At 42.3% G+C, this 25,379-nt stretch overlaps 1 protein-coding gene across 2 annotated transcripts; it reads right to left on the reverse strand.

Moving 5' to 3' along the window:
- Positions 1 to 213: 213 nt before the first annotated feature.
- Positions 214 to 24,244, reverse strand: senp3b (SUMO specific peptidase 3b). 2 transcript variants are annotated; one of them, XM_079579614.1, is made up of 14 exons: positions 23,892 to 24,244; positions 21,546 to 21,683; positions 20,256 to 20,468; positions 15,784 to 15,995; positions 13,761 to 14,013; positions 12,351 to 12,461; positions 12,071 to 12,182; positions 10,245 to 10,392; positions 9,402 to 9,449; positions 9,232 to 9,309; positions 8,077 to 8,214; positions 4,855 to 4,938; positions 2,990 to 3,040; positions 214 to 1,274 (listed from the first exon to the last, which is right to left on the reverse strand). In XM_079579614.1, the coding sequence occupies exons 2-14, from the start codon at positions 21,643 to 21,645 to the stop codon at positions 1,164 to 1,166; spliced, it is 1,659 nt and encodes a 552-aa protein (XP_079435740.1). In that variant the 5' UTR covers positions 21,646 to 21,683; positions 23,892 to 24,244; the 3' UTR covers positions 214 to 1,163. The 2 variants fall into 2 exon arrangements, with proteins under 2 accessions (XP_079435740.1, XP_079435739.1); XM_079579613.1 differs by having other exon boundaries at positions 13,752 to 14,013.
- Between the last annotated feature and the right edge of the window lie 1,135 nt (positions 24,245 to 25,379).

Here is a 25,379-nt window from a genome sequence, read left to right on the forward strand (position 1 = left end):
TATATTTCTTTTCGGGGCCTGTTTCGATACTATACATTTTGATACCAAACTGGAATTGTTTAACGTTACTGAGCTGCTCCTGCTCGTCTCGTCATGTTTTAGTCAAAGAACCGTTTTTAGCTCGTCATCGAAAGAATGTGCGTCGTGATGTCCCCGTTGTCTTCGTCGACTAAAAAGGACACTCCTCCATTTCTACGCAAAAACGAGCGACGCTTCTTTCAGAAAATTTATTGTCATGTACATTTAGTCCACACGTGTACAACCGAACCTACATGAACATACTTCAGAGGCTATGATACAACAGGCGCTGCGCAATGCAAAAAAAACTAAACGATAAAAAAAAAAAGAAAAAATAATCACATTTGAGCAACCATGTAAGAATATTATAAGAAGATATAAAACAAAGTGTTGTCGACTCTTAAGCATACAACCTGGCGTGTTTTTTTTTTGTTTTGTCTGTGGTCCTCTCGAAAAAAGCTCTTACAAAATTGAAACTAAACTCTTAGCAGAAATCGATTGACACGACGCGTTCGGGCGGGGCGGGCGAAACCGGTTTATCCAGTGGACATGGGGGGGTGAGGGGGGGGTGAGTAACTGGTAATGATGACGCGCTCTTTTCTTTGTTACAAATGTAAACAAAAGCATTTGTACAGTCAGTGCCTTGAGAAACAAAAATGCAATGCACCTTTTGGAAAGTCCTCTTCTTCTTTTGTAACGCTTTCAAAAATGTCCGTCCACTGTCCCCCACGACGACAACAACGGAAGAAAAAAAAAAACCTAACGGAGACTGGATTTTTTTTTTTTTATTCGAACAAACACCATGAGTTGAATATCAAAGTTTTTACATCGACAGTTCACTGTATACTCGGGCTAACGCTCTTCGTGTAGCTTGTTTTTGAGGGGCCCGTTAGCTTTAGCCATGCTTCCTTCAAAACGACGGTAAGAGAACAAAAACAAAAATGAGTCTATACTGAGCGATGAGTGCGGCGGGGGGTCGAAACCGAGGAAGAACCAAGAGAAGAGCGAAAAAAGAAACGTTTTTGGAAAGAGAGATCCTTTTTTTTTTCTTGGTACTCGTTCCGTGTCCTTGTGGGTTTTGTCTCTGAGGGGGGAGGGGGGTGGGGGGCTCGTGTTGGGGGGAGGGAGGGAGGGCGGGCGGCGGGTCACAGGATGAGTTTGCAGTGGCAAAGTTCTTTGTACATTTGCCTCCGCAGTCGGGGCATGTCCAGCTGCCCAAAGCTGAAGGCCTGCCCCAGCGCCAGACACTTGCAGTACTGTGGGGCACAAACAGAGGGGGACAGGGTTAACATTTGGAGGAGGATCATGATGATGATGATGATGATGGTTATCTGTATCAAAAGGGGAGACACGGCAGTTAAACTGATCTTAATGTTTTTATCTAATGCAGGGGTGCCCAAACTTTTTGTCTCCGAGGGCCAAAATGAAAAAGTGCCTGTGAGTCGTGGGCCAAACACGGCGATGTCAAGCACGAAACACACATATAACTGCAAATTGTAAAGTTACTTTATTTTATTTACTTTTTATTTTTTCGATAGCCTTGATTCTATCCATGCAAATAACATGCTATATTAAAACGAATGGTAACTGTGGCAAAAGCCTAGTTTTAGTAGAACAAAATCAACAATTGTAGCAATTTAGTGCAAAAAAAAAAACACCTACAGAAACTTTACCTCATTCGTTCACTCACGTTGATATGTCAGTTGAGCATCAATTCTTTTATAAGTCATTTTTTAACATATACTGTTGTTGACGTCAACAACCTTTGTAATAAAAGTTGGAAAACTGTGAAAGTTGATGCTACAACGCTCTGCGATTGATAAATACCAAGACACCACAACAGTGTTTCCTTAACTTTGCGAAAGGAGTGAAACAGCGCCCCCAATTTGACGCTCGTGGTCAAAAAGTGTACTGCATCCATATTTACCATTGAGAATGAATGGAAGAGAGTTAGAATTAACCACACGCAAAAGTAGGTCACTCTCTGGCGGGCCAACAGAAATGTGTCGGCGGGCCAAATTTGGCTCGCGGGCCCCACTTTGGGCACCCTGATCTAATGTATAGTGGAAGACAGTATGATGAAAACGCATAAAAGTTTGCACCCTGCGGTTTTAATGCATCACTGTCCCTAAATACGGAAAGCATCCCAGCTTTAAACACCTTTCCAGGCACCAGGAGTCTTTCAGTTCTAGTTTGAGAGATTTTCTTCCTTACAAACGTCTTCCAGAGCAGAGAGATCTCTGGGCGGTCTGTGCACTGCTCTTCGCTACCCATTTGTTAAAGCCATTTGCTTCGTAACGTCAGCTATTCACAGATTATGCTACGTTTTCCTCCTAAAACCTGTTGGAATATTGAATTGAATCCATTCTTCGTTTTACTTAAAAATGCTCCCTGTGCCACTGGCTGCAATAAAACCCCAAAGGATAATGGATCCGGCCCCAGGATTAACAGTTGTTCTCTTCATGAAATTCCGTGTGCTACTGAAGATTGTTTCATTTTCCTTGCACTACTTTATACACATGATTCAACATTTGGATCCAGGGCAGATATAGATAAAAGATTTGTCTTCCCTCTGTTCCTTCCATGTATTTATACACGTATATATATCATCTCACCTGGCTGATGTACTGTATTTCAATACCACGGCTAAATCATAACACACAAAAAAGAACTCTCTTTGCAGTGATTGGGATGTTCTGTTGATGGTGGCGTTCTTTTCTCAAACGTGGGATTTTCCGTTCCAGTTGCAGCTGCTGTCTGGGCATCGCCAGGTGAACAAATATCTAAAATAGTGCTCGTTATGGACAGGCCTCTCTCTGGGTCACTAATCTGGTTTCAACAGTTGTGGTACGCTGTGGGACAGTACCCAGCCCTACCCCAAAGTAACCCCAAAGTATCCATCACCCGTCACTAACCCGCAGTCCGCATACACAAACCCTGGCTCCCAAACAGAAGAGAGAGAAGTCCTTACCTGAAGTACAAAAGCTCCACAGTCACTGTCGTTGTTCTGACGGCCCACATTCTGCAACACATTCAAAACACATTAACCACAGAGTCCTCATCCACCGCCCCGACTACCGCCTGCACCATCTCCTCAGAGCGCCTCCAAAGCCCCGCCTAGTATTCCCCGAGCGGGGTTTCATCAAAGCCATTCTATGAAGTGTGCCAAAATGCAGGCCTTAAATGTCATTAATAGAATTGGATTCAAACGGGCATTAAATATACATTTCTTGGACACATTTCGACGTTACCCAACTCTTTTCACTGCAAAGGTTTCTTAAACACACTCGACTGCAATTTGGAAGAAACTGTCCAGGTGTCTTTGCTCAAAAGTTTCCCGTGGATGATGAAAATGTCCCCCCTTTCCTTCATTTGATGGAATGTTCGCACATCTTAAATGAAAAATATTTGCATTTGTGGATTATCAGAGCAGCACTTTACATTTTACAAAGTCATACTGAGTGTGTTCACAAGGGCTTGAGTTTCCCGGTTATGTCCTTGAGTTTTTAACATTCAGGTTTTGTCTTTGATCATATAAAACAGTTTCCCGATTATAAAACCCCAAAAATAGCAGTTTCCCGGTTTTGAGAAACACGGATTTTCCATCAGTAATAGAACTGCATGTAGACGCTATTTTCCGGTTTTAAGAAACGTCCCATTTCTTGCGCATGCGCCGTTCATAGCAAACAAACATGGCGGCGGCATGTCCTAAGAGCTCCTGTTCCTGGAGTGAAGAGGAGACAGAGCTTTTTATTTTAACCATGAAAGAACTAAAAGTAGTGAATATTTACGATGGAAAGAAATGTTTTAATGTGGATTTATGCTGGTTTTCCTCCGACAACACAGAGACGGATAAAGTTTTCCTCCACTAACAATCGGTGAACTCCATCAGCTCCACTCTCTCACACCAGACCCGGCTTCAAACCTTCTCCCAGTGCTGTCTGGTCCACGTCAGTGGCAACGACACACCCAGGACAGGACAGGTAAAGGTAATGAATTATTATCCACAATCAGGATGTAGTGGATGAGCAAAACATTTAGCCCAAAGTGGGCATTTAAAAGAACAAACCCTGCAATAAGCCACACATTTATGCTTTTAATATTTTCACCGTATTGTGCTAAAAAATATAACGTATGCGCAGACAGAGCTTAAATACGAAAAGCCGGGTTTCCTTATTTGATCATGTAAACAAGGGATTTGAGTTTCCTGTTTTTTTGTGACATATAAACACCATATCCCCAAAACTGCCACAACCGGAATTTAACTAACCGGGAAATTTGAGCCCTTGTAAACGCACTCACTGTATAATATCCGTGTCCAATAACATGTTCTGAAAGTCATGGGACTCTTTGACTTCACAGTTCATGTTTCAGTCTGAACTCCAATGTGCATGCGTTAAGGGGACTATACAGAGTTTCAACATGTTAAAATTATGTATTTTCCTCCCACTACATGTTCCACCATGTCCTAATGTGTAGAATGAGCTCAGACCTGTTCACCACAACTGCCTCGAAAATCCTGCACTGTCAGGAAGGAAGGAGTTAATTCAGGTCTGAAGTGCCGTCACGCATGAGCTTAACATAGAGACTGCAGTTACATGTAAGACCTGAGGTGGCAGTAGTGAGTATAAAATGACCAACTTGCATCTAGTCCCTTTAATGTTTCATCAGAATTGTAGTCAGAACTAGGGAGTAAACTATTATGTTTCCAGTCTTGTTGATGTATAATGTCCCATACAAAGTCACTAAGCCGGTGGCACAGCTAAACGATAATCGAGTATCGTGTGTGTCTGTCTAACCATGTGGCGCCTGTAAAAGCTAAGAATCCATTCTCACCATTTTGAAAAATCCTTTCCATCCATCCAAAAAGTCTCGTCGATCTTTCTTGATGGCCTCCGCTTGGAGATACTTAAAAATATGCTGCAAAACAAGAACAAAAACACATTAACCATGATATGTATTAAACATTATAAAAAAAACAACATACCTTTGATAATGGAATGTTCTACAGGTGATAAGTAGGATGTTGAAGTGCTCCTAAGATATTATTACGCCTTACAATATAGTTCCCCTTTTATCCACTTAGAAAATCCACTTTTAATTTTGTGTGACTATACTTGGATAAAGCAAAATCCCAAAGGTCCGTACATTCATTAATGATTTCTAACGAGGCTTTGCCCTAAATGGGTCGACAACAGCTCCAAACATCTGGATCGGAACGGCTATAGAGCAGGCTATGCTTGAACCCGCTTTTTTTGACTCCAAGTGTTGAGGCTTTTTGGGCTCATTGTCACTTTGTATCTTAGGACAAACTCTGACCATTTTGAACAGTTTTTTATAACATAGCTGGTGTCTCTGAGCAGCAGAGGGGCCGAGGCTTTATTGGCAAACACGGTTTTCAAAGGTTAGCTTATTTAGCGATTAATTAAATATGCACAAGATGTGTCCTTTCACGCCTCGTTTTCACACCTCTTTCACATAACAGAGCGGGGCCAGTAAACATGATAGTGCCAGAGAATACACAGGTCCTTTATGTGCAGCTTCAGGAGCTTCAAGCTAATGCTATCAACAATAAAAACAATCTTTATTGCCATTATAAGTACCAATAAGACTAAGTAATACTGATACTTCTGTAAACATACACCTGGCCTTCTATGAGCCTCCTGCATTTATAACTTAAAATAAGATTTAAATGTCTTGTGCCACAGTTCATACAAACAAGTGTCACATGATGCTGTATCTGCTGCTCCATTGGCCAAGAGCGTTAAAGGAATAGGCCACCGTTTTTACATACTGAGATATGCTCTTACCTCACTTTAGTCGAGTTAATATATCCCCGTCTGGTCTTTGTCCGTGCGCTCTGTCACGCAAACGGAGCACATACGCAGCCTCTCCCACATGTCACATAGCTCCAAAAAAGCTCACGATAGAAGCTACCAAGCTCTTCCACGTGTTCCCTATTTAAATAAAGTTACGTGAAGTGTTTTCATGCGAAGTATATTTACACAGAAATGTAACATGTCGATTTTATAAGCAAATAAAAAGGGGGACTATATTGTGCGGCGTAATGATACGAGGAGCAAAACGTCGTGGTAGCTTCTATCGTGAGCTTTTTCGGAGCTATGTGACATGTGGGAGAGGCTGCGTATGTGCTCCGTTTGCCTGGCAGAGCGCACGGACAAAGACCAGACGGGGATATATTAACACGTCTAAAGTGAGGTAAGAACATATCTTAGTATGTAAAAACGGTGGCCTATTCCTTTAAAGAGTTCATCATTAATGGTTAGTGAGTTTATAACAGGTGTTCCAACAATCATAGTCTTCATTTTTGTAATTATACGTCAGATATATATGTAAATATAATGACAATCAATGTGAAAGTATTCTAAAAGTATTCAAAGTACTGTATTCAGAATACAGTACTCTGATTAGACAAAGTAACAGAATAATTACGAAATACATTTTAAGGCAAGTATTCGGTAACTAAATACAATACCAAAGTATTTTCCCCAACAATGCTACATTTTTTAGTTTACAAGTCTAGTGTTATGGTAAAAAAAATAATCCTCAAGAATTGATCTGGTTTGGTTTGAACGTATGGGCGAGTGTACCACATGTGAGAGCAGTTCTGTGAGGGGGGGGGCACTTTTGAATGGCGATCTTTAACGTGTGCTTCATGCAGCTTCCAGAAGGGGGCTCCAGGAGGACATTATAAAGCTCTGGGGCCTCTTTTATCAAACTGTGCGTGAGACTCAGACTTTGAAAGTGCGTAGGAAAGTAACGCAAAATTCTGTACGCAAAGTTTTTTTCCCATTTATAAAACCCTGCGTACATCATACGCACACCTCTTTCCTTGGCTGATTCCACGTGGAGCAGAAAGCTGCAGACATCACGACACGCCCTCTGCCCGCCTCCATTTGACCAGAAAAGGCAATGCAAAGTGACTTTTGAATGAGATTTCCTTAAACACGAGGCGGTAATGAGTGGGTTTTACTGAAGGAGAGGGACACAGAGGGAGGGGCTGACGCTGCAGCAGCTCACGCAGAGACGACACGGGCTCCAGGGGTTTTACTGAAGAGTGAACTCCTGGAGCCTGTGTCGTCCACATATTTAGAACATAAAGACGAGCCTTAAGAGTCGGCTAGATTTGCTAATAGTGAGGTTTGGGTTTGCCTATAAAAACACGATAAACTGTGGGGCATTTCATTCATCCAAACTCCACATTGTGAGTGAGGTGAGGTCAGTGTCAGGGTGGTGTCTGAGGAGGGTGGTGGGAGCCGGTGCGCACTGCGTAAAGACTGCATCGTGTCTGAAGGGCATGTGCCCCAGTTGGTCAGACTTATGTCCAGGGATGAGTCAATCAAAGCGCCAGTGTGCATACATGCCTATACAAACAAGTCACATATGGTTTTCACAAATATCGTGATAAGTTGCTCTTTTCATTCTAATCTTTGTCATTTCTGATGAAAATAAAGTTCAAATGAACTATTTCAAAAGTGAACAAACATGACTTCCTCAAACTGGCTTCCCCTCGCTGCGTCTCTGCAGTGTTTCTAAAAAGTGCGAACCTCGCAATGTTTTACATTCAGTTAGTTTCTATAAATACCACCTTTGGCACAGAGGAGTGGCTATGCAAAGTTTTTGGCCTCACTTTGTGCGCAGCGAGCTTGATAAAGGAGGCCCCTGACCCTCCTCTTTCAGACGCAAAAACATGGAATATCTCAATCACTTTTCGTGAAAGAGGTATTTGATATTTAAATCATGGCCGATAACCAGTATTTGTTTGTGTGCCTAGACTACCTGACTCAATATTGTGATTGAGTGTCCTTGATTTTAGTGTTTTTTTTTCCATATTGTTAACTAGTAAAAATACAAATTCATCATGACTTGGATCCAGAACATACATACAGAACATACTGTGCTAGGTTTGTTTTTGTTCACTGAGGCCACAGCATCTAACAAACCGACCATCTCAGTCCTTTAATGGATAGAAACATTCCTACAGGCGTCTCAGACACCCCTCCTCTGTGTTAGTGTGGTCACTGGTGTGACTCTTGCCTTGGGGCAGCGTCTGTTGAGCGTCCTCTGGGAGTCGAAGTACGTGATGGCCCGTCGGGAGATGTCCACACTGACCAGAGACCAGTGCACCTCCAGGTGGATGGGGATCAGCAGCAGCTCCTTCTGGAAGATATCCACCTGGGACCACCACACACAGGTTCACACACTTGTTTATGCACCGTGTTCTTTGTTTTAAAACCAGATTTCAGCCAATGATTTGATTCATTATAGATTTTCTACAGTTTCTTCTGCTGTTTATCTACAATTCTGTTTAAGCCCCTATGGGTACACTAAGGTGGGCCTGCATGACACAGTGAATACCTGACAGAAAATGACCCTGAATCCACATTTTTGCACAGATTTGGCCTTTTAAAGGCATGAGGTCAGCTGCAAACACAGCTTATGAAACACAGTAAAAGCTTTACTCATTTTTTGTCTCACTCCTGTTTCTTCTTGTTGCATGTTGAAGTTCTACTTAGAACCTTGATAAGATCCAACCATGGAAAGTGTGAATTTTACAATTTTTCAACTGCACTTAGACTTTTCATGGGGACTGTATTTTAGCCATCTTTTTATACAGATACAGCTCTGAAACCGACAACATTTTACATTTTCCCAGTGAAAGAGCTCTTTTCGATAGACTCAGAGGTGGTAGTCTCGCCAAAATACTTACTATAGTAAGGGTAAACAATTACTCCAGTAAGTGTCAAAAAAGTACTTGAGTACTGTGAGTAACTGTGTCTGAGCGGAAAAGTCGGATTTATTTTCCATGACGCCATAAACTGTGTGAAACAAAACAAACTCCTGTGGACTCCGTAATTATTCCAAAGAGAGAAAATGCAGAAAACAACAAACTAAAAAAATCGAATGAACAAGGAGCACGAGACGAACTACATACATTTGAACAAAATGAAGCATTTGCCGCTTAAGGATTTACTCACAGCGGAAAAAGCCTTCAAGTAGAAGTAAAAAGTACTGTGATAAAACTCCTCTAAGAAGTACGATTTCTTCAAAGTACATGTACTTGAGTAAATGTAACTTAGTGTAGAAGTATACATAACTTAATTTGTTAAACCTTTTGTCGACTGAAACTGGACTTCACCTAAAACAACATCTATAATTTGACAACTGAATGGTAAATTTCGCAGCACATACATTTTTGGTCCACCGTTTTACTCCATCGTAGCCTTTCGTCCGCAATTTATCATAGAAAAAGCTGTTGAAGAAATGGACCTGCGGAGAAAAGATTACATTACAAAAGAATATTACTGAGACATTATTTTGGTGGTAAATGTACTTTTTAATGTTTGAAACAAAGTAAATACCTTCTCTGGTACCGAGTCCATGACCAGGTCTCCATACATGTTCATGACCTGGACAAACACACAGATTAGGATTACATTAGATCTGAACACCTTGAGGGGCAAGGGAGGGATAAAGAACCACTTCCACACATCAATGCCACATATCAAACAAATGTGTGCATGAGGAAGTAGTAGTGTGCATGTGTAGGATTGATATGTGAAACCGGAGCACCCAGAGTAAAACATGCCAGACTCCGTGCAGGAGGGCGGAGCCCAGGATCGTCTTGCTGTGAGGTGAGGGTAGTAACTCGGGCTGGGACAAATACTGTATATCGCAATACGTCTTTGTCGTGATACGTGTATTGTATTGGAAACCGTGCATCACAATGCCTTTGATTAGAGATGCTGACATGAGTGAAAAAGTGAATTTTTGATCTGACTCTCCAGAGTCAGATCAATAAAGGCTTATCTTTTCTTGCAAACGAGAAGTTACACATCAAGTATCAATTCAATTTAAATATACATACATCTATTAATAAACTAATGCAAAAACATTAAACAAGGATCACTGGACTTTTCTTCCCAAACTATCCTTGGGTATATGGTATATATTGGGTATATTAATGCTTTTAGGTTGCATGAATATTAGCAACACTCATAAAGTGATTACAAATAGATTGGTTACTCTTTCACAGCATTTTATCAACCAAAATACAAACACTTTAGCCAAACACGTATGGGTCTGGTAGTGGATATTTGGAATCGATACCCAATATCGTATTTTTTCCAGAATCGGCTGTGATATCTGACACCAGTATCGCGACATAAGCCCAGCCCTAGCAGTAACCTGTGGTCCAAACCCACCTGGTCGTTGAGCCAGTTCTGCCCGTACAGCGTGCCCAGGTCGTCCATGGTGAGGACGTGGCGTTTGTAGTTGACTCTGAAGCCTTTGGCCAGCGAGCTCCCCAGCGTGCGCTGTAAGGACTGCATCAGGTGCTGCACCATGGCTTTCCTGATCACAGGAGCACACACGGGTACAGTCAGAGCGGTATCCAAACACAGGGTGAACCAACTGATCAGAAATATAGTATTGAAGTATTAAGTATTGCCCCAAATGGTGCCGCCTGAGCCACGTAGAAAACCCTCGTGTAATTATGCTAGCACTGCTGAAAACGGTTGATTTGAGAAGCTATAGAACTGGAACTTTGGAACGATATGGAACTAATAATTTATTATTATTATTATTATTATTTTTTTTTTTTACAGTACTGATCAAAGGTTTGTAAATACTTTTTATGAATCAGCTTTTCTTTATTTCCAACACTTTTTGCATTGTGTGATTCTCATTGACGGCATTAAACTGCGAATGAAACTTTTCATCAGATTATGGAAGAAAACAACAACAAAAAAATATGAAATAACTCAAATATCTTTTAGATTTAAAATTCCCTTAATTCTTTTCTCCATGAGCTTCATAAGGTCATTCCTGAAATGTTTTTTAAAAGTCTGTGAAGTCAAAACCATTTCTGTGACGACATCATGAAGCTCAGAAAAGAAAAGTGTTTTGAAGAATCTACCTAGGGCTGAACGATTAATCGCATTTGCGATTTTATCGCGATATTACACAACGCGATTTCGAAATCGCAGAGGCACGCGATTTTGGCCCATGCAGCTATTGGCCGCTGCCCATAGAAGTGACTGTAGCAGCGAGAGACGCCATCGACGTCCGCTCTGCGCTCCACCGCGTGCTTTTGTTTACTTCTCCGTCTACGTAAGGTGCGCGTAGATCGTGCATGTACTGTGAAAATATCAGCGTGTATAATGCAACCACCGCGAAGGACTATTGCTGATGCAGCTGATGGCCGCGGTCCATAAAAGTGAATGTAGCGACGAGAGACGCCACCGACGTCCGCTCTGCGCTCCGCCGCGTGCACCACCGCGTGCTTTTGTTTACTTCTCCGTCTACTTAAGGTGCGCGGTAGATCGTGGGTGTACTGTGAAAATATCAGCGCATATAAAGCAGCCACCGCTCAGGACTATTGCCGTTTCCTCCGTTAGCGTTGCGTTAGCTGCAGCGCTACACACTGATCACAGAAACTTTCCTCCGGATTCACACGTCCCTGCCTCCACACAGATGAAGCTGAGCCTGGGCTGAGTCCTTTGCAGCTCATGTTTGGAGGCTTATGTTTGGGAATGTTTTGGATAAAGATAAGAACTTTTCTCACATCCACTGACTAATACACAAGAGCAAATAGCAAGAAATTATTTAGGCTATTTACAAAAAAAAAAAAAATCAATATAAGCTTATTGGAAATGATGTGGCTAAATGACTATGTGGACTATTTGGAATTATATTCCATGTGATTATGAAGGACTTAAGAGTGAGTAATACTTTATTAAATCAGTTGCAAATATTTAATTGTATTGCAACAAAAAGTTATTTGTGGAAAATCGCAATAAAATCGAAATCGCAATATTGACTGAAAAAAATCGCAATATTGATTTGTGGCAAAATCGTTCAGCCCTAAATCTACCTCACCTTTCTTTGTTTAAAACATAATTTCATATGCGCTCATTCATAAATGAGAAGCTACAATGTAAAAAGTCTTGAACTAATAGAAAAAGCGAGAGTTTGTTATGGTGACTGGTGTGTGTCATGTTTGAAAGAGCGACATGAAGAAGAGCTGGACCTGTGTGGCTGAGAGAAGCTCTCACTGAACACCGTCTGCAGTTTCTCTGTGACGTCATCCACATGCACCGGGATTAGACTGCCGTACTGCTGTAGGGACTGCTCCAGGAAACCTGCGCTCACAAACGGATGAGTTAGGATGCATTCAAGCCAGGCCTTCCTTGGGGACTTTGAGCTTTGTAAAACGTCCGATGTGAATTAGCTTGGCACAGAAGGTTTGGATGGTGTGGTGGATGTTCACACTGTTCTGAGGGCTGGAGATAGAGGAACGCCGGTGTTACCTGTGACACAGCTGACGTGCTCCTCTGTGAGCGCGGGCTGCACCGGCCTCTCTCCTGCACTCAGACCCCGGCTCTCACGGCCGTCTGAGGAGGGGCCGCCTTCATACTTATCTACAACAACATGTTACATACAACGTTAGTCCTGTTTTGTTCTCTGGACTATGAAAGAGAACCCAACTGTGTCAATGATGAGCTGTGTCTAAAGTCATTCATAACTTTACTAATCTCTGACCTGTAAAGCATTGATGAGTCGATCAGTAAGTTACTCCGTTTATTAAATTCACAGAAAACTGTGCCTATGATATTTTTAAAACAGCCAACGGAGAGGATGAGCTGAAATGTCTTTATAAAGAGCTCTTTTAAGAAAATATGTTAAATAGTACATTTTAATCTGTGTAATTGTAGAGAAATTCAATCATTCCTGCCAGAAAATACAGCCAAAATGTTTGGTCATTGTAGGATTTTTTTCGCAAATTGAATTGTTTTTATTTGGTCGGGACAGTGCATGTAAATGAACATACATGGTTACATGTAAACAATAAATGTAGATTTAATGCCTGTGTAAGAGGCAATTTAGAGGCCTTTTTTGTATTTATTCCACCAGCCACTGAGTGGCACTGCACTTCCTGTTTGTGTGTGAGCCTATTTAAGGGCTGAAGGGAGTGGCCTCAGTGCTGCAAAGTGGAGGCAAACAGTTTTTGACCGTGGTTGTTAAGCTGTCGATATAAGGAAATAAAGGATTCTTCATTCTACACGAGTATTGGGCTCTTTCCACATGTGCGAGACACCGTTTTACTTTGCCAGCCTAGTGGCCAGTAGTATAGGGCCACTGGCCGCTACAGCCAGTTTGACTTTAAAGACTTTTAATGCTTTTTAAAGCAATACTAAGTAACTACTAAGTAACTTGTTTACCTTAATAAATCCTTTAGTTAACATACAAGTTAACATACAAGTGTTAATGGGATGATTGGGAGGTCTTTCATCACCCTCTGGTGTCTCTGGCCAGAAAATCACAATTGCAGCTCTCCTGCACCAGGTCGGAGTCACCAATACACACTAATGGATATATGAAGAAGAAGCTAACAGGCTAACGGGCAAAGTACTTACAGCCAAATGATCTCCATTGTGTAATTGGATGTGCAATATCTCTCTCTCCCTTTGTCTCTTCTGTCAGCGTAGTATTTACCCTACGACACCTGCAGTGGCGCTCATGGCCTCTAGGGCATGAGTTATTTAGTACTGCTTCAATACCCCACGGAAAACCTGAGTGATATTTTACTGCCTGAAAATTTAGAACTTCAAACTTTATCATCCTGACAGGCCGTATTCCATTAATATGCGTTATCCCTATAAAGAAAAAGTCAAATCTCTTACAATATGGCAGTCTAACTTAACCCTTACCGCTCTTACCTCTTTGCCCCTGTGTGCTCATGCCGCACTGCTCTCTCGCCGAGCCGTGTCCCCCCCATCTCCCTCTCCTCCTCCTGCTGCTGTAGAGGCGGTATCTCATGCTCCCCGTCCTCCACTTGGACATCCACAGGGCCCTCTGCCTCCAGCGCCTCCACTGCCCCGCCAGGCCCACACTGCGGCCCGTCTGCAGCCTGTGCACCCTGGTCCGGCCGGGGCCTCGCCTCAGGCAGGACAACGAGGGCTGGGGGCTCTCCTGGGGAAGGGAGCGAAACATTGTGATGAACTGATGATACAAGTCTTTTGCCAATGGCCAACTTCAAAGCTAGCAACCAGATCCAGTTAGAATCTGAAAGAACTTTGGCATCGCGCTTTTGTTGCATGTTCTGAAGTTCTGAAATGCATGGCATTCTTGCATTTTAACAGGTCATATCTCAGTCTTCACCCAATGTCAAAGCTCCAAGGGTGGACTGGATCTTGCTGATAGCTTGGAAAATCTTTGGTGTCAAACGAGGCTTCCTGCACTTTGCAATGTGAATTTCAAGGCTTTTTAAGATCCTTTTAAGTAGAGAAGCACAGAGCCGTTTTCCCACAGTGCCGTTAGCAGCTGTTTGGTTGGTTTCTGAAATAATCAGGTTCATCTTCACACCAATTCTCTTATACACTGCGTTCCAAATTATTATGCAAATGACATTTTTCTAGGATTTTCTAAATCGTCAACTCAAATGTCGGCATAATTTTCAAGTCTTTAACTGGTAGAGGATCAATTAAATGTGGTTGAAAAAATCTCCCAGTGATAACAGTATTTTTTTCAAAAATTAATGTAGTAAAAACCTCATAATCTACTGTTCCTAATTACTATACAACTCATCGTTTCAATACATTTTAAAGCTTGTACTTACTGAAATCAAAAGCTATTTCAATCAAAAAATATTAACAGGTCATGTTATATTTTACCATAGGAGCCCTTGTGTGAGAGCAGCTTCAAAATTCTTAAATCCATTAAACTTGTGAGTTTTTGGACAGTTTCTGCTTGGATTTCTTTGCAGGATGTTAAAATAGTCTCCCAGAGCTCCTGGTTGGGTGAAAACTGCCTCCCACCCTCATAGAAGTTTTTTTGTTGAGGCTCCAAAGGTTCTCAATAGGGTTGAGGTCAGGGGAGGAGGGGGTCCACATCATGAGTTTCTCTCCTTTTATGCTCATAGCAGCCAGTGATGCAGAGGTTTTCTTTACAGCAGGACATGGTGCGTTGTCATGATGAAGAGGATCTTGTTCGGGAAAGCACCTTCACACCTTCAGGGAGCCTAAAAGGGCCTAAAGGGGCCGACCAGCTCTCTCACCATGATTCTGGTCCAGAACATGACTCCGCCCCTCCTTACTGACGTCACAGCCTTGTTGGGACATTGTGACATTCACCAACTATCCACTGCTCCATCCATCTGACCATCCAGGGTTACACGGCCTCATCAGTGAACAAGACTGTTTAAATTATCAATTAACCGTTTAGGGGAGGCCCGGATAGAAGGTTTATGCACAACTGCAGCCTCTGGAGGGTCCTACACCTTGATGTTCGGGAGACTCCAGAGGCACCAGCAGCTTCAAATACCTGTCAGCTGCTTTGTAGCATCTGTTCTCTTAATCTGATGTGTTTGTCTGGCAGAAACTGTCCATATTGTGCCTTTATCTGCACAAACCCAAGTGTGCTCTGAATCATCCACAAATCTCTTATCAGTACGATGATTACGCTTAATCTTTCATGAAATATCGAAGGTTTTCATACCTAGACCAAGGCATTCTGCTATTTCACGCTTTTCATCAGCAGAGAGATCCTTTTTCTTTACCATATTGCTTGAAATCTGCTAAATAAAGTGGAACATCCTTTTTCAGTAGTTTTTCCGTTAATTGGACTAAACCTGAAAACTAATCATCCCAGGTCTCTGAGATTAATGTCAGTGATTACCTTTTTGACACAAAAATACAATTTGCATAATAATTTGGAACGCAGTGTAGATGAAACATGTCCCACCTCTAAACTGTGGTCCATCTCCTCTTCCTCCTCCTCCTCCTCCTCTTCTTCTTCCTCCTCCTCCTCGTCCTCATCCTCCTCTTCCTCCTCCTCCTCCTCGCTGTCTGACTTGGCTGGAGCTTGCTGGAAGTGTGAGTTTGCAGAGGTTTGAGAGGACACTTTGGTCGAAGGCCACAGGGGGTTGTAGTAATCCACTGTAGACTCTGTCGGGTCTGCATCACGCAAGGAAAAACATATTCAGACGTAACATACACATTCTGAGACCTGAGAGTCAGTCCACTCTGGAAAAAAGTCGACTCAAGTTCTTCTGAGGACTGACAAGTTCCACTGGTTTCTCTTTCCAAGAGTTTACGGAAACTGAATGGACACACTGGTTAGACACTTAAAGAGACTATACGGAGTTTAAAATGTTAAAATTAAGTATTTTCCTCCCCCAACCAGGGTTTCCGTTAGCCGGCTGTAGCAAAGCAAATGGCCGGTAAAAATAATTTCCATCGGCCAAATTGGCCGACAGTAAAAAAGATGGAGAAAATATAGAAAAATATATTAAATACAACATGTCACCTGGGTCAGTGAACAACATAACAAAGTGTTTTTGAGACAGCCCCAAATATTAAAGAAAGGTTCAATGTTTTTATCAAAAAGCCCATTTTACAAAGCGCAGTTGAAGCGCCATCGTCACGCTGGAAATGAAAGGATTTTCTCTTCATGCTTCGTCACATTTTCCAAGAAAACAGTGAACTACAGGTACTTTTACTTTTATAAAAGTGTGTTAAGAACTACTTTTGATTAGGATATTCATTAAACGAGCGTGTGGTCAGTCAGACTGACGCGCTGTCCTGCACTGGCTCTTCCTGGGAGAGTGGCCGGGTTTAGAGGCGCTTCCCTCGGTCAGTCTGCGCAGATGCCTCGGCCTAGTTACAGGTGTTGGAGCCGCTCAGAGAGTGGCCGGGTTCAGAGGCGCTTCCCTCGGTCAGTCTGCGCAGATGCCTCGGCCTAGTTACAGGTGTTGGAGCCGCTCAGAGAGTGGCCGGGTTTAGAGGCGCTTCCCTCGGTCAGTCTGCGCAGATGCCTCGGCCTAGTTACAGGTGTTGGAGCCGCTCAGAGAGTGGCTGGGTTTAGAGGCGCTTCCCTCGGTCAGTCTGCGCAGACGCCTCGGCTTAGTTACCGGTGTTGGAGCCGCACAGAGAGTGGCCGCGTTTAGAGGCACTTCCCTCGGTCAGTCTGCGCAGACGCCTCGGCTCAGTTACCGGTGTTGGAGCCGCTCAGAGAGTGGCTGGGTTTAGAGGCGCTTCCCTCGGTCAGTCTGCGCAGACGCCTCGGCTTAGTTACCGGTGTTGGAGCCGCTCTAGAGCGCGGCAGAGCTGGGTCCATGTTCAGTCGATTTGCCCCTCCGTAATATTTCATCGGTGACAAATGATTATTTTACACCTGATGTCACATTAAAGCCCAGCCCTCGCTGAGCAGCTGATGTGGTCAGACCAGGATAAGGAGGGTCATAGATATGGGCTACTTTCTGTCTGAGTTAAAGTGCAGATGAGTAGGCTTGGTCCGCGTGACACCTGCCGCTCTCAATCGATCCACGCGCACTTTATATTTGGATTTCAGCTGCATTTTCTCACGTCATTTTTTCATTAGCAATAGCCGTCTTTTGGACCCACTAAAGCACTGTGTAGCGCTCTGCCTAAATGTAGATTGTTATTGATAATAAGCCACGTTAATTATGTATATATATTTTTAATGGCCGGTAATTCCTGTGAATGGCCAACATTTTACGACCCAGCCGCCCAAAGTGGCCGACAAAAAAAAAGGCTAGCGGAACCTCTGCCCCCTACATGTGTCAACAATGCCCTAAGGTGTAGAATGAGCCCAGACCTATTCACCACAACTGCCTCTAAACTCCGGCACTGTGACTCAAAAAGGTGTTAATTCGGATCCGAAGTGCCGTCATGCACAAGCTTAAAGGGATATTTCAGGATTTTTGACATAGGGCCTCATTTCCTAGTTATCCAGAGTGTTGCTGGTACCTGGAGATATTTTTTTTTGTAATTCATGCAGTTCTTATGTTTGAATACTTTCGTAGCGCTAGGCTAATGCAAGGTTAGCGCATTTCTACAATGTCAGCTAGCCTGCATTAAAAACAGTGTGACCCGCTCCACAGAGCACCTGAGGCAAATCACTTAGAACACCAGACTAACCATATAAATGTTTGTGTCGACAGAATATTTTTTGGAATATTTGACCTTGCATCACATGAATGATCGCATTTGAGGGACTATTTTCTAGCAGATCACTCCGCCGCTGCGTAGCTTATACAAACACGAAGCAGATGCTGCTCAAATATAAGGTATTTTAAATGCAAAATGGTTCAAATTATTCTGTCGACACAGACGTTTATATGGTTAGTCTGGTGTTATAAGTGATTTGCCTCAGGTGCTCTGTGGAGCGGTCAGCAGGCTAGCTGATATCGTAGAAATGCGATAGCCTTGCACTAGCCTAGCACCACGAAACTCTTCAAACATAAGAACTGCATGAATTACAAAAAAATATCTCCAGGTACCAGCAACACTCTGGATAACTAGGAAATGAGGCCCCATATCAAAAATCCCGAAATATCTCTATAATATAGAGGGTGCAGTTACACGTATGACCTGAGGTGGCAGTAGTGAGTATAAAATGGCTAACTTGCATCTAGCCCCTTTAACTTTGGCATTAACAGAAAATACTTACACAACAAGATATTTTACCAGTTTTGTTTCCATTTATAATCAAAGTAATTTCCTGAATGTGTCTTTGGGACAAAACCCGTGGAAGGGTTGGTCTATCAAACATTTTTTTTATTATTTTATTTCATCAGGAAGTGCCATTGAGATCTCACTTAAAGATAGTCCTGAGTAGGGCTCGACCAAAGTGGATTTTTGGGTCTGGTACCGATATGAAAGGGGTTGGCCCCTTTGGGATAGCTGATATTTAAGTCATTTAATTTCATGTAATTTTTTTTTAGTTAATAGAAATAAATAAATGTCTCTAATAGAGGTTGATGTGGATTTCTCTGAGGCTGATCTGCATCAACAATATATAAAAAAAACAATGTCTGGTCTATAATCCTGTGTATGAAGCTTCTAAACGTGTCAGTGTTGAACTGTGACAGCAGGGGGCGCTGTATGGGGGCATAGGGCTGATTTATTGAGGACATCCATGTTTAATAGGTTTTTCAGAGGGAGTTTGATTGAAAGACAAAGATCAGTAGATTCCAAAATGAAAAGGATAAATCTAATACTCTTTTTTCCCGAAATTATACGCAAAAGTCTGCAACAGAAAATATACAGAAGATATATATAGAAGAATATATAGAAGATAATGGCTAGATACAGTTGAAAACCACCTGACCCTCTTAATGTACCTCTGTGAATTATGGTGTAACACGACAACGGGGCCCCACTCCCTTAATCATTGCAAGCTTTTGGCAGAATGAGTGACAAAGGCTGCTACCGCTGTCATGGCAGGTGAACAGGTGAAAGAGGGGGTTATGAATAACTTTACCCTACCCGGGAGAAAGTCAAGTCTGAGCTGTGGGATTATTTCGGATTGACGGCAAAAGAAAACTTAAGATGAAACTTCCACATGAGGAACATGTGAAAGAAAAGAGCTAACGCTACGAACATACACACACCCATCTGAGAGACAAACACCAGCATCGTTTGCAAAACTACACAGACAAACTTAGCGGAACATAACAGGCTGAATTAAAAGTGCTTCATTCAGAAGCTTTCTCAAAGTTTGTCATCTTTACCAGGCAGCAAAGTCGATTAATTAATGCTAGCTAGTAGCACTGCATGGCTCTACTGTATTGTTTTTTCTGAAATAATAAACCAACATGCTGCTGACACGACCTAAACCTTGATGTTTTAATGTTAGGTGGTTCTTCTGCTTCATGTAGTGCTCACTTCCAAAAAAAAAAAGTGATGGGTTTTGAGTTGAATTTGTTTAAATATACTTAGGTCTCACTCGATCTGACATTCATTGACAATGAAAGGGGATATTTAATTTCCCAATTCGCATAATTTCTGAAAGTTTCTGTGATACTTTTTAAGCCATAGGCAAATATCGTGATAATATCATTAATCGCAATTATTTGGCCAAGATAATCGTGACCCTAAATTTCATTATTGTCCCATCACTATGTGTATGTGAGTTAAACTAAGTGGCTCTACAGATTTGGCGAGATACGGAAAAGACTGACATACAATCAAGGACGGTGGAAGTTTTCACAATATTGCTTTGTAAATACAATAAAAGAGAATAAAGACAGATAATGATTAGATAAAGATGATCAATTACTACATTTAGGTGCTACAATAAACTCATTTAGTAACTGATCATCTTTATTTTGAAGACGATTAGTTGCGATTAACTGATTAGTTACAGACCAGAATGCATGGCCTTGTCTCAGTCCTCCTGTGCAGCTTTACCTTCAGACTCCCAGAAGCCCTGTTCCCTCTGCTCCACTGCCGCCTCTTCGGCCTCCTCTTTGCCCACGCTGTCCGCCTTCGCCAGCTCCTCTGCCTCCTCATCCTCCACGTACTCGCCCATCCACTCCGGCTCCGTCTGGCCCAGCAGGTGCACCGAGGTGGGGATGGCGTGACCGGACACGTGGGCCATGAGGTGGTCCGGGGGAATCCCACCTGCAGACGGACAACCAACGTGGATGCTACACTCTCGCACTTTGGAAAACGAAAGCTGAAAACTTTAGATAGATTTTTGCCTTATCTTTTTGTTTGCCCAATTTTCTCCCCATTTTTTATAATTTTGTGCCACATTTTTTTCCAATTGCCCCCCAAATGATTCCCCATTGTTCACACATTTGACATTGGAGATGAACCTGATGCAGATCTTCCGAACATTATTGTTTTTTCCTCTTTCTTGGTTCTAGATGATGAATATTTTAGTATAGGTACCGAAAAAGTATCGATCAGGTATCGTTGAAGAAAGCTGTGTTAACGGTGTTTTTATTTTTGACGGAGGGCGGATTTATAAAGTCCCCTCTACGTGTGGACAAGGCCTTAATCTTACAGCTGCCAGCAGGACTAGCCGCAGTCAAAGTGTATTTTATTGTTACTAATTCTTACAGACACAAATGCGATATATAAAATGTAACATATCAATGCAGAGGAACCAAAATAAAGCCTCCCTCACTTAGTCCTTCGCTATTCTACGGTCTGAGTTCAGCACGATCTTTTTTCAAGCAAACGTGCAATCATGCAAATTGCAAAATCAACTGTTTGGAGCTTGAAACGGCATTATTAAGTTACAACATGGTAGACTTCCCTTGATTGCTGAGATTATAGTTGATCACAATATTTTCCTGCCTCAAAATGAATCAAACTTCAAACGCTGTTATGGTGACAGGTCTTATAAACCTCGTTTGGGCCACTGCAGCATTGAAAAAGTATTTCATTACCTATCATTTAAATGAACTGTGTGGAAGACAGCTGATGATAAAGGACCGCTCCTTTGGCGCAGTGATGGAGGCAGATTGAATGTCAATAGCTCAGATTGCAGTTTGTTGGTTGAAACACCCAGCATCCTATGTTTTTAAGAGTCTAAGCAGCGAACAGCGGAACACGCCCTGTCATTTCTTTCACGTTTTTGCTCCCTAAACACCAATAATCACCACAATCATTCGACAAAAACCTCACGAGCAGTTTGAAATTGGACTTTTTTTGAACTTGGTTTTGAGTGAAAGCAGTGGGTGAAGTTACATGCAGGTGTCGGCGCCCCCATGTCGTCCTGGCCCACCGCCGTCAGCCCCAGGTCTCCCTGCCAGCGGTTCTGGGCAAGGCTCCCCCCAGTGTCTCGCATGGTCCACGGGCACCCCACGATCTGCGCCAGCTCGTCTCCTGGAAAACAACACAACCTGAGTGACCTGCGCTTCAAAGGACAAAAGACTTGATTTCAGATGTATCACGATAAGACCAGCCGATGACAACTGAAAGCATTTTATCTGCACTATTGCTTGATACTGTCATTTTTATGTTGATGTTTGATGGATTGATTTGATCTGCTTTATTGTAATTTCATGCAACTGTGAAGCACTTTGAATTGCCTCGTGTATGAATTGTGCTTTACAAATAAACTTGTAATCTTGGGCGTCTGTTCCAGCTTGCGGTATGAATATTGACAACGATAATTTGGCAACACATTGTGCCCAGGAGCAAAAACTTTTGAGAGAAAACTGAAGCCCTGGGTACAGAACTACAAAGGAATCCACACGTTTCTTTTTTTTTAGAAGAAACGTGTAATTTCCTAAGTCCTTTTTACATGCTTTGTCTGCAGTTATAAAAAAATATATAGAATTTAAATCGGGGGAAGGCAAGTTTGCCGATTTTTATCATACCTAAAAATCACCAGGGCCAAACCTCACCATTGTAGCCCAAAGTAAAGAACCATTTTCTGCCAAAGCCAATACATTACATTAAACATGACCAAGTGAGACGTTCTAACAGAAGTAAAAAAAATACACAACGAAAAGTAGTTGGCATTAAGCATTGGCTTATAGAAATGTATCATCTTTTCTGTGTTTTTTTACTCACTTTAGTTTACTTGACTTTGATGACATTTCAGACGATAGTTCTAAGGTAAGTCTCACTTGAAATAAGAAGTAGAGCTGCCAACAGGACAAGACCTAGGTTCTTTCCCCATTGGCAGATAAAATTACGTGAAAAGAAATATATTGAAACGAGTCAGAAACATACCAGGACAAGTGAACAGTTAATAGTCTCAATGATATAGGTCAAAAACTACATCTTAACTCAACTAAACTACTCAAATTTGGATTATTATGCTCAAATTGAGAATGTTAAACTAATCTAGTTCATCACTTTTTGCAGTGGACTGACGGTATTACACTCGTACTTTTAACAGTTCTTTGATCTCTCTATTGCATAATAATAATATTTCTAAAACTCATTTTCGGGGCCAGAGGTTCTGTGTTAGACGGCCGGATTTGGCCCACGGCCCTGACGTTGCCTAGACTTCATTCAGATGCTAGAAATGCATTTGGAAAGTTGGGAAAGACTTGTGACCAAAACAAGCTATTGAAATGTCCACGCTGCCTAACAAAGCACAAAAGGCAGCCACATAGCGCCTTTAACCTCTTACCACCCGCCTTAACCGAATGCTATTGGCCTGTGCAACACCTCATTTGAAAGCTAAGACCCACACAACTGATCTTTTTCCTCGCGTTGTTGCTGTGTTGTGTCGCCTTTTATATGTTTTTTTTGTGTATTTTTTTTTTCCGAGTCTTTGTCATTTTATTGAGTTTTTGTCCAATTTTTGTTGAGTTTTTGTCTTTTTTCCCCCCCGTCACTTGTGTGTTGACTTTGTGTCACATTTGTGTTGCATTTTTGTTGAAATTTTGTCACTTTTTAGCTGCGTTTTTGTCATTTTTGTTGCGTTTTTATCATATTTTTGTCACATTTAGGTTCTGTCACTGTTTTGCTGCGTTTACATCCTTGTTTTCTTCTAATTTTTTTTGTGGCTGTTTTGGTGCTTTTCTCACAAGAAGCTTTTTGATTTGGGTAAAGCCAAACTGGAGAAAATGGGATTTGTTCAGATGGGGGCTAAGAGGTTAAAACTACACCTTTACACTGATGATGACCAGGTCCATCTTCATCACAGGCTTGTCTCCAGCACGTGACCAATATAAAAGTTTCACCATCCTCCCCGCCGAAATCACATTATGCCAAAAAGCCAGATTAGAGTGTTTAAAGTGATAAAAAACAACATCGTTTATTTATCCCACTCTGTTTACGCGGCAAATTTAGCCTCATCAAATTGGTTTGCAAACATGTGACAAAAGATCAACCGAAACTAGCCCGTTTGAGCTTTGGTGGAGACGATTATCATTTCCAAGCCGTGCTACTATCATTGCAATAGTCGCATTTTCCTAAACGAAACCGCCTGGAAACGCCACGGCGGAACGTGCACATCTCCCAGCCCAGGAGAGATGAATGCCTGAGCGTTAGCCGTGTTGTTGTTAGCCTCCTCGGCTATATCGCAGGCTGTGGGACGTTTGGACTCGCGCGGGTCCACCAGGGTCTCCTTACCGTGTCCTCCGCTGGGGTTATGTGCCTGTGAAGCCTCTCTGGCCTCTCTCCTGCCTGCAAAAAGCGGCGGCGGTCTCAAAGTAAAACAATGCTAGCCGATGCTAAAGTCTCATTCAATGACTCCAGTAGCTAAAGAGCAGCCAGATGTTCCCACCGATCCGCTTTTCCCGAACGTCTCCGAGAGCGAGGTTCGAGCGTGCACAGAGCAGCTACGGGCGCAGAAACGCGGCATGTAATGAGGAGATTCCAAAAGTTTACGAGATTGAGTGTTTTCTCGGGCTGACGACCGCAGTTTCTTGTAATTATTTGTCGCTGTCACCAAAAGCGCCCGTCGCGAGTCTATTGCGTAGCAGCGACGGGCTTCTTCTTCTGCGGCTTTACTGACGAGCACTGCTGGGACGGCGCCACCTGCTGCAGAGGAGGGAGCATGCAGGAGGCTTCTTCATACCATGGATCTATTATATTAAACGCTTCATACCCATAACCAGAGTCTCCTTCATAACCAGCGTCTTCTTCATAACCAGAGTCTTCTTCATAACCAGAGTCTTCTTCATACCATGGATCTATTATATTAAACGCTTCATACCCATAACCAGAGTCTGCTTCATACCCAGAGTCTTCTTCATAACCAGAGTCTTCTTCATAACCAGAGTCTTCTTCATAACCAGAGTCTTCTTCATACCATGGATCTATTATATTAAACGCTTCATACCCATAACCAGAGTCTGCTTCATACCCAGAGTCTTCTTCATAACCAGAGTCTTCTTCATAACCAGAGTCTCCTTCATAACCAGAGTCTTCTTCATAACCAGAGTCTCCTTCATAACCAGAGTCTCCTTCATAACCAGAGTCTCCTTCATAACCAGAGTCTTCTTCATAACCAGAGTCTCCTTCATAACCAGAGTCTCCTTCATAACCAGAGTCTTCTTCATACCCAGAGTCTTCTTCATAACCAGAGTCTCCTTCATAACCAGAGTCTCCTTCATAACCAGAGTCTTCTTCATACCCAGAGTCTTCTTCATAACCAGAGTCTTCTTCATACCCAGAGTTTTCTTCATAACCAGAGTCTTCTTCATAGAGTCTTCTTCATAACCAGAGTCTTCTTCATACCCATAACCAGAGTCTTCTTCGTAACCAGAGTCTTCTTCATAACCAGAGTCTTCTTCATACCCATAACCAGAGTCTCCTTCATAACCAGGATCTTCTTCATACAAAGAGTCTTATTCATACCCATAACCAGAGTCTTCTATATACCCATAACCAGGTTCTTCTTCATACCAATAACCAGAGTCTTCTTCATACCCATAACCAGAGTCTCCTTCATACCCATAACCAGAGTCTTCCTCATACCCATAACCAGTCTTCTTCATACCAATAACCAGAGTCTTCTTCATACCCATAACCAGAGTCTTCTTCATACTCAGAGTCTTCTTCACATCCAGAGTCTTCTTCATAACCAGAGTCTTCTTCATACCCAGTCTTCTTCAT

Source organism: Gobius niger (genome assembly GCF_951799975.1).
Source record: "Gobius niger genome assembly, chromosome: 21".
Lineage (NCBI taxonomy): Eukaryota > Metazoa > Chordata > Actinopteri > Gobiiformes > Gobiidae > Gobius > Gobius niger.

What these genes read in the sequence shown, in the direction of transcription:
- senp3b (XM_079579613.1), bottom strand. Translation starts at nt 21,645, where the DNA reads ATGCGAGACACTGGGGGGAGCCTTGCCCAGAACCGCTGGCAGGGAGAC. An exon ending in AGCTTCTCTCAGCCACACAG is followed by an intron (nt 10,393 to 12,070) that starts GTCCAGCTCTTC and finishes TCCTGTGATCAG; the next exon opens with GAAAGCCATGGTGCAGCACC. An exon ending in TCAACAGACGCTGCCCCAAG is followed by an intron (nt 4,939 to 8,076) that starts GCAAGAGTCACA and finishes CTTGTTTTGCAG; the next exon opens with CATATTTTTAAGTATCTCCA.